Here is a 9,780-nt window from a genome sequence, read left to right on the forward strand (position 1 = left end):
TTAAAGGAATTTCAAGTTATCCCAATCTATGGAAACAATTTTATATAGAAATTGTAGGTTTTAAAAGTGAAAATTTATTGACACAAAACACGGAGAGTGTCTCATCTGGATGCTGAAGGGAAGAAATTTCAAGTTATCCCAATCTATGGAAACAATTTTGTATAGAAGAAATTGTAGGTTTTAAAAGTGAAAATATATTGACACGAAACACGGGGAGTATCCCATATGGATGCTGAAGGGAAGAAATTTCAAGTTATCTCAATCTATGGAAACAATTTTCTATGGAAACAATTTTGTATAGAAGAAATTGTAGGTTTTAAAAGTAAAAGTTTATTGACACAAAACACGGGGAGTGTCCCATATGGATGTTGAAGAAATGAATTTCAAGTTATCTCAATCTATGGAAACAATTTTGTATAGAATAAATTGTAGGTTTTTAAAGTGAAAGTTTATTGACACAAAACACGGAGAGTGTCCCATATGGATGCTGAAGAGAATGAATTTCAAGTTATCTCAATCTATGGAAACAATTTTGTATAGAAAAAATTGTAGGTTTTAAAAGTGACAGTTTATTGACACAAAACACGGGGAGTGTCCCATATGAATGCTGAAGGGAAGAAATTTCAAGTTATCTCAATCTATGGAAACAACTTTGTATAGAAGAAATTGTAGGGTTTAAAAATGGAAGTTGTTTGTTTGTTGATTTATGTTCTAAGTATAACAACAATTATATTATTATGTCTTTTTTATAAAAAAACACAATTGTCTAAGTGATGTATTTAATCGTCCTCGCCCGTGCGTTGCACGGGTTCCTAACTAGTTAGATACAATAGAGAAGCCGTATTGGTGTTTCAGAAATGGAAACTTTGAGTTAATGAGTTTTTTTTATAGCATTCACCACTGGTTGGTTCGGAGTCAGTTTTGGTATCAAGTAGTTTCAGTCTCCTTCTAATCGCAATTGAATGAGAGTTAAAGAGTTTAATCGCGGTGTTAATCTTCATACATTGACTCATTTTCATTGTGCATTATCTTTATAACTAGAAATTTCCATAAGCAATTTTTAGTGTGCTTTTGTTACTTTGTTTTTTATATTTCAACTTTCCTCCTAAGCAGCCATGCATACCCTTAGTCTAAGCCTTCATTCATGAGAATAAATATAAGCTCCATTTCTGTTTTATGGAAGCATTTCATTGCATCATCTTAAAGAGAAAGTCTTACATGAGCACGAGTATTTAGACATAAAATTTATAGACGCATAAATATATCAAAAATATTAAAAGAAAAATAAATTTATCACATATTAATTAATATAACTTTAATTTTTTTTTTTACTTGTTGTGAGTATTTCTAAGAAATAATTATTTGGGTCCATATGAATATTTCTCCATCTTGAATATACTTGTTTGACAATTCAAATTCGTTTTAATCAAATCAAATACAAAGTTGTGTTTGTGCATTATTTGATAATAATGATGTATGATTCACTTCAAAATCTACGATCCACAATTTATGAGATGGTAGAAGCAGGAATAACCAAGAACTAGAAAAGAACTTAATTAGGGAAAACAAATTATCTTTCATTCACCCTTTCAGTGTACACAATCAAACATCATTATTATGTATACAACATCATTGTGATTTATGTTTGGTGCTTGAGTTGAGTCCATCATATAAACGAGACATTATGTCCTCAACTTGTCCTTACTAGTTTCCCTTGCATCCAATCTTTTAACATCTCAAGTGCTGCTTTTGGTTGATCCATAGGAACCATGTGACCAGCATCTTTCACCTATTCTTCCAAACAAATACAGTTAAACACAACTGAATCAACAACTATGACCTACTAATAAGACATATATTAACACCGAACATAACACTGACACATGAACACCCGTAATAATTAGATATTTTAATGTAACTATGTGCCGATGTCAGACATGAGATATACCCTTTGATGCGAAGTGTCGGTGTTATATAGATCAATAGTCTAATACATGTATGAATACATTCTTAAACACAAACCTTGAGGAAAGCTAGAGGTCCGTGGCTTTTTAGAATTCCTGCTTCTTCACTATCAACCAAATAAGGGGTTGTAGGAGACGCTGTAAATTCTTTTTGACCTGACCAATTCATGGCATCAACCCACCTCGAATTCCCTATCAAATGAGGAGCACATTTATAAGTCTAATAAACAAATTATAGTATTTTTGACACAACAAATTTTGGCTCCACATTAATTGAGCTCTAGTTAAGGACGATTTGTTCAGGAGAGTCTGAATCCAAATCATGATTGGAACAAACTTTAGTTACCTCCTGGCCGAACCAGTGGCTTAAGACTGAAAATTTGAGCTTACCAAGCCAATTGCATATGAGATCATATTCTCCAGCATACACAAGCAACTTGATTCCATCCTCAAGAAGAGCTGGAATACCAACTTCTAGATTTTTCATCCAATCCTCCAACATGGCATTGTATACTGTGCCACTGCAAGAAACAAATTCCAAGTCCCCAACACCTAAAGCTTCCCTTACTGTCTTCAAGTTCAAGAATGTTTCTACCTTGTTGAAGTCATAACAAAGGCCTCCCCCACATTTCTTTCTGATGTCGTAGTACTGCATATCAAATAACATAATGCATTAGTGAACTTTATTTTCATACCATCTTTTGATCATATACTTTTGGAGCTTTTCTTTTTTGATATCATACATTAATGTTGCCGGCGATGTTCATGATCCGATTGAATATTTTAATGCAATTACTTCTTGAAGTTATGCACGCGTCTCCACCTTCGGTGCCTAACGAATCAAATAAAAATTATGAGTGTCAATGAGGAAAAATAGCACATAACTTGCACAACAAATTGGTAAAATTTTCTATTTATGACTGAGAAGCAAAACTTGTTGATATTGTCATCTTCATACCACAATCTTCTATGCCCTTTTGACATTCTGGGAACAACTTGTTGATATCGTCATGTTCTTCCTTATTAATAAGTCCATTGTCTAATGCATAATCTGTATATGCATTGTATTGAATTTCAGGATTGGTTAATCCATTCCCAATAGCAAAGCCCTGATAAATATAAAGGATTACCAATTAGTTTACATTACATTGATATTTTTTTGACAAATTTGTTTTTACAATTTACATAAATATAATCTACATTATATGACAATGTAATAATACCTTTAGATTTATATGAATTCCTTCATTTGCCTTGTTTCCTTGGTGAACTCTGGATGCAAAAGCTGGAATGTAATGTCCAGCATATGATTCTCCAGTAATATAAAAATCATTCTTAGTGAATTGAGGGTGCTCCTTGAAAAATGCCTGTCATTGTAAAATTTAGTATTACAAACTATGTGAAATTTAGATATATGTGAATCAAGATTAATCAACTAATACAAGTGATTAATTCAATTAATAAAGTATTCATTTAAAATATTATTATGAGAGATTATTTTCTTTAATCACTGAATTAACTAAATCACCTGCAAGAAGTCATACAAATCATTGCTAACTCCATCTTCGTCATGTCGAACATCACTATCATCAGTAGTATAGCTGAAACCTGTTCCTATGGGTTGGTCTACAAATATAATATTTGATGCCTACAAAAGAGGGAAAAAAAGTGTATATACATAAAACAAGTATGTTGCAAGATGATCATATAAGAGTGTTGTAAATTCTGAGGTATCGAGTTCGATTCCTAATGTTAAAAAACAATCATATATGAGTGAAGTGAGAATTAATAGGTACCGCGTCCCATCCATATTGATTCCAAACAAGGGACAATTTGTTCTCCTTAGAAAACTGAAAAGGACCATTTTCATAAAACAAAGCAATTTCACTGCTACATCCTGGACCTCCGGTTAACCATATGACAATAGGATCATCCTTACTGTTTCGAGATTCAAAGAAAAAATAGAACATCCTGCATTTGACAGAACAAATTGTTATGAAGTGAGCGTGACAAAATAAATAAATAAATAGAATATCTTGCAAATGGCACATACCGGAATTCAAAAGTATAAGTTTTGCATTGTATAAAAACAAAAATTTGAGTTTGAAAATGTCGAACACATATTTTTTTAAGATAAATTTTATATTGAGTTCCTTAAAATATGCTCTAAAGTTAGCTTTCTCCATAAATAAATCAATAGAGTTGTCATCAATTTAATTTATACGTAAAAATTGGGATATGGCCCTCACTACAACATTTATTGTCTTGGACAACAATTGCCTAAAAAGCGTTGCCTAAAAAATTTACAAGTGTGTTTTATCATGCGAGCGTTGCCTATTGTCTAAGGCAACGCTTTTTTGCGCTCTCTGGGCACACTTAGTATAAGCGCTGCACTGCCTAAACTATAAACTATAGAAAAAGGGTGCTTTTTCAGAGCGCGCTTTATAATTGTTGCCAGGCAAGTAAAACAATGAGAAAAACTACAAAAAGTTGTTCTACGTTTGTTTACCAAGACGAGACCTTGTTTAATCTGCACGGGTAAAATAGTCTTGCATCATGTACATGTCTTGCATCATATACATAGTCTTGCATTAATCTTAGTATATATCTCATTTAATTTTATGGTGGTATTTAGCTTAAAAGAAAAAAATAATTTAAAAAATCTTGAATTTTAAAAAGAAAGAGTGCAGAAAATAGATAAAACAAAACACACAACATCAAAAACTTACCTTGCAGCTTTGGAATGAGGAAGACTATAATACCCTGCATGATGACCAAGTTCTTCAACAGAAGGATCAGAGTCAACAAAACCAGGGAAAGTGAACTTCTTCTCAACAATGTTTCCATGAACAAAATGATGAGGATCATTCTTTGGTATATTTATGGAATGTTTTGGAAAAAGATTAAGTCCTCTTATGAGATTTTCTGCTGTTAATTTTGAAGAAAGGAGAGTGTCATTGTTTTTGGAACAAGTTGAAGATGAGAATGAAGGTGAAATGAACATGATGAGAAAGAAAAACATCATTAAAAGAGAGAGACACATTTTGAGGAACCTTAAGGATGATGCCATGTTGTTTTGCTTTGTTTTTGTTGAAAGAATGGAAGCAATGGATGTGTATTTATAGTGCCTAATCTTACGTATGCATAATTGACTGGCTTCAATAATTAACGGAAAAGTTGAGTTTGAGTACGTATGAAAGGGTTAATACTTTCAAACAATTTCCAGGTTGCTTGGCTTTTAAAATCAGCATAACTGCGGTGCATGTTGTATGTATGCATTAGTCGGGTTCGAACCTCGCATCTTAAAGGTGAAATTCTAGTTATTAGGCTACCTAACAATAACAAAAAATCAGCATACATGCAAATAATGAACCGGACTAGGTGCGTAGATACTCCGTGTTAATGGTAGTACGTAGTTGTTTGTTTTACTAATGGGTTCACTGGTTTGGTGATTCATGTGCTTGTGGTGTTCAGCCCCATTGACTGACCATCCTCGACCTGACTTTATTTTTGAGTCTCATAAAACAGACGTTATAAATTTATTAAAAAAATATAAAATATTTTAGTCTCACAAAACATACGCTATAAATTTATTAAAAAAATATAAAATATTTGAGTCTTATAAAACAGACGCTAAGATGAACTATTTCTTTATTTTTCCATAGCGTCTCAATAGTGTCCGCAAAATTGGACGCTGTATTTAATTATTCAATTAAAATAAAGATTTAAAATAGAAAAACAGTAGCGTATGGAGCTGGAGAGCAAGACATGCAGAAGGGGGAGCTCACGGTCGAGCTGAGCTAGGCATATGCTGAAGGTGGATCTCACGGTCGAGCTGAGCTGGACATACTGAAGTGGAGCTCATGGTGACATGGATGGTCAAAGTGTAATATAGTGTATATGATATGGACATCCATACAGTAACCAAAGCTCAAATTAAGCATAACCCAAAAACAGTAAAAATATTTGTTACTCTAAGAAATCCAGCCCCTTCAATATTAGGGAAAAACAATTATATTTCATTCATCCTTCCAATGTACACAATCAAACATCATTATTATGTATACAACATCATTGTCATATAGACGAGACATTATGTCCTCCTCTTGTCCTTACTAGTTTCCCTTGCATCCAATCTCTTAACATCTGAAGTGCAGCTTTTGGTTGATCCATAGGAACCATGTGGCCAGCATCTTTCACCTATTATTCCAAAAAAATAAAGTTAAACACAAGTGAATGGACAACTACGACGCACTAGCATAGACATGAACATCAAACACAACACCGACACGTGAACACTTGTAATAATTAGAGATAATGAAATATTTAAATGTAATTAATGTGCCGGTGTCAGACACGAGATATGTCTTTGATGTGAAGTGTCAGTGTTAAACATAAACCTTGAGGAAAGCCAGAGGTCCATGACTTTTTAGAGTTCCTGCTTCTTCACTATCAACCAAATAAGGGGTTGCAGGAGATGAATTAAATTCTTTTTGACCTGACCACTGCATGGCATCAACCCACCTTAAATTCCCTATCAAAGAGGAACACATTTATAAGTCTAATAAACAAATTATATCGTATTTTTTGTCACAAGAAATTTTGGTTCCACATTAGCTGGGCTCTGATTAAGGACGAACAATTTTTGGTTATATTTTAATTACCTCGCGGCAAAATCAGTGGCTTAAGTCTAAAAAATTGAGCTTACCAAGCCAATTGCAATTGAAATCATATTCTCCAGCATACACAAGCAACTTGATTCCATCCTCTAGAAGAGCAGGAATACCAACTTCTAGATTTTTCATCGCATCATCCATCATGGCATTGTACACTGTGTCATTAAGAAAAACAAATTCCAAGTCCCCAACTCCTAAAGCTTCCCTTACTGTCTTCATGTTCAAGAATGTGATCATCTTGGAGTAGTCATAACAGAGACCTCCCCCACATTTTTTTCTGATGTCGTACTGCTGCAGTTTGAATAACATAAGGCATTAGTGAACTCAAACTTCATTATTGGGATCATATACTTTTAGAGCTTTTCTTTTTTGATATCATACATTAATGTCGCCGGCGATGTCCATGATCCGATAGAATATTTTAAAACAATTAATTCTTGAAATCCTGCATGCGTCTCCACCTTCAGTGCCTAACAAATCAAATACAAAATTATGAGTGTACTAAAATAATATTTAACTTGCACAACAAATTGGTCATGTTCATACCACAATCTTCTATGGCCTTTTGACATGGTGGGATCAACTTGTTGAGATCCTCATATTCATTCTTATTAATTAGTCCATTGTCTAATGCAAAATCTGTATATGCCTTACATTGAATTTCAGGATTGGTATTACCATTCCCAATAGCAAATCCCTGTTATTATAAAGGTTTACATTACATATATATTTTCTTGACAAGTATGCTTTTACAATTTGCATAAAAAAAAATTAATGACAAATAATATTATATACATAATAGGCAAAAAAGAGTAAGAGAAAATTCATAATACAAAGGAATGCGAGAAGTACACCCCGCAAACACCTAACAGCGTTTAAAAAACACTCACAGTCCTATTAGAAGGCAAACCAAAAGCTAAACTCTTCTAACCCACACCACCACAAGAAGATCCAACGACCCCTCAGAGAGATGGGCAAGGACCAACCACCAAGAAGGACAAACTCAAGAAGGCTCCAATCAACTAGACCTCACGAAGACCCAACTCAACACCCCGACAGACTCTACCGGTTCCAGCAAAAAATAGGGTGCATACCCCAATCGTAAATGGAACAGGGGAAGTCAGAGTTTTTACCTATGAACCATTTTCAAGATGAAAGTTTCACCCTATCGATCAGATACTCAGCAAAAAATATCCTTTCAAGAAGAAAAAGTTTCTTGCAATTTACATAAATATAATCTACATTATATGACAATGTAATAATACCTTAAGATTTATATGAATCCCTTCATTTGCCTTGTTTCCTTGGTGAACTCTGGATGCAAAAGCTGGAATGTAATGTCCAGCATATGATTCTCCAGTTATATAAAAATCATTCTTAGTGAACTGAGGGTGCTCCTTTAAGAATGCCTGTCATTGTAAAATTTTGTTCAACAAACAATTTTAAATTTAGATAGTATATAATGTGAATAAAGAATAATCAATTAATACCAGTGATTAATTCAAACAATAAAGTGATCATTTAAAATATTATTATGAGATTGTTATTTTTAATCACTGAATTAATCAATTACCTGCAGGAAGTCATACAAATCATTGCTAATGCCATCTTCGTCATAGCGAATATCACTATCATCAGTAGTATAGCTGAAACCGGATCCTATGGGTTGGTCTACAAATATAATATTTGATGCCTACAAAAGAGAAAAATAAAGTATATATATACATAAAACAAGTATATATGTTGCAAGATGATCATATAAGAGTGAAAGTGAGAATTAATAGGTACCGCGTCCCATCCATATTGATTCCAAACAAGGGACAAGTTGTTATCTTTTGAAAATTGAAAAGGACCATTTTCATAAAACAAAGCAATTTCACTGCCACTTCCTGGACCTCCAGTTAACCATATGACAACAGGATCATCTTTATTGTTTCGAGATTCAAAGAAAAAATAGAACATTCTGCAATTGACAGAACAAATTATTCAATTGAAACACGTCTGTACACAATTGCACACACTATTATGAACAAAACAAAACTAAAAAGAACAAAAAAATAGTACTAATAATCTTGAACTTAAAAAAAAAAACAAAAAAAAAGGTAGAAAATAGATAAAACAGAACACACAGCATAAGACATTTACCTTGCAGCTTTGGAATGAGGAAGACTATAATATCCTGCATGATGACCAAGTTCTTCAACAGAAGGACCAGAGTCAACAAAACCAGGGAAAGTGAACTTCTTCTCTACAATATTTCCATGAACAAAATGAGGAACATTCTTTGGTATGTTCATGGAATGTTTTGGAAAAAGATTAAGTCCTCTTATGAGATTTTCTGCTTGCAATTTTGAAGAAAGGAGAGTATCATTGTTTGTGGAACAAGTTGGAGATGAGAATGAAGGTGAAATAAACATGATGAGGAAGAACAACAACATTAAAAAAGATAGACGCATGTTGTTTTTGTTGAAAAAATGGAAGTAATGGCTGTGTGGCTCTACAACATGATAAGGCAATTATTTAGGGAAAATTGCTCTTTAGGCCCCCTCTAGTGCTTCCACACACCCCAAAAATCTCAAAATGGCCCTGGTTTGGGACCCAGGTTGGTTGGTATTGTGCCATCAGAAATCAAAACTACTTCAGAAGATGAGAACCGAATCCCAGAAGCAGAAAACTGAAACCCAGAAAACATCAAACGCTCCATCTTCTTCTCCGCCGCAGCCTCGTTGGAAATGCAGCTGTACCGCCGCACCATCTTCTTCTCAGCCGCAACCCCACTAAAAATCAGTTAGTTTCTTAAATATTCATGGGTTTGCTTTTGATTTTTAATTGTGAGTTTGTTTGGTTAGCATATAACAGATTCGGAAGATAAGATCCGAAAATGCCTATGTTCGGACTATGCAACTAAGAGTTGGATATTTATCCAACTAAGAGTTTTTCCTCTATTTGGTGCATTGTTTTGTGTTCCCCAATGTGAACTAAAGTTGCTCTATTGTCTGTGTTGATCTGTTCCTAGTTTTAAATTTGTGATAGGGAGGGAGTAGAGACAACTGAATATGCCACAAATGTAACCTATCTTGTATATGTTTTCACATTGCTATTATACACACACTAATGTAACCTATCAATGCTTCCTGTTA

At 33.7% G+C, this 9,780-nt stretch overlaps 2 protein-coding genes across 4 annotated transcripts; both read right to left on the minus strand.

Moving 5' to 3' along the window:
* Positions 1 to 1,675: 1,675 nt before the first annotated feature.
* LOC123898626 (serine carboxypeptidase-like) lies at positions 1,676 to 5,034 on the minus strand. Its single transcript, XM_045949635.1, has 9 exons — positions 4,694 to 5,034; positions 3,761 to 3,935; positions 3,493 to 3,612; positions 3,188 to 3,331; positions 2,923 to 3,073; positions 2,708 to 2,796; positions 2,355 to 2,613; positions 2,023 to 2,156; positions 1,676 to 1,789 (listed from the first exon to the last, which is right to left on the minus strand). The coding sequence occupies exons 1-9, from the start codon at positions 5,032 to 5,034 to the stop codon at positions 1,691 to 1,693; spliced, it is 1,512 nt and encodes a 503-aa protein (XP_045805591.1). The 3' UTR covers positions 1,676 to 1,690.
* Positions 5,035 to 5,946: 912 nt separating this feature from the next.
* LOC123898714 (serine carboxypeptidase-like) lies at positions 5,947 to 9,111 on the minus strand. Of its 3 annotated transcripts, none has more exons than XR_006805406.1 (9): positions 8,786 to 9,111; positions 8,429 to 8,603; positions 8,214 to 8,333; positions 7,906 to 8,049; positions 7,187 to 7,337; positions 7,022 to 7,110; positions 6,673 to 6,931; positions 6,264 to 6,498; positions 5,947 to 6,164 (listed from the first exon to the last, which is right to left on the minus strand). XR_006805406.1 is itself a non-coding variant. In XM_045949729.1 (9 exons), the coding sequence occupies exons 1-9, from the start codon at positions 9,094 to 9,096 to the stop codon at positions 6,042 to 6,044; spliced, it is 1,503 nt and encodes a 500-aa protein (XP_045805685.1). In that variant the 5' UTR covers positions 9,097 to 9,111; the 3' UTR covers positions 5,947 to 6,041. The 3 variants fall into 3 exon arrangements, 2 of the variants coding, with proteins under 2 accessions (XP_045805685.1, XP_045805683.1); XM_045949729.1 differs by having other exon boundaries at positions 6,365 to 6,498; positions 6,673 to 6,928; XM_045949727.1 differs by having other exon boundaries at positions 6,365 to 6,498; positions 8,786 to 9,105.
* Positions 9,112 to 9,780: the final 669 nt, after the last annotated feature.

Source organism: Trifolium pratense, linkage group LG7 (genome assembly GCF_020283565.1).
Source record: "Trifolium pratense cultivar HEN17-A07 linkage group LG7, ARS_RC_1.1, whole genome shotgun sequence".
Classification (NCBI taxonomy): domain Eukaryota; kingdom Viridiplantae; phylum Streptophyta; class Magnoliopsida; order Fabales; family Fabaceae; genus Trifolium; species Trifolium pratense.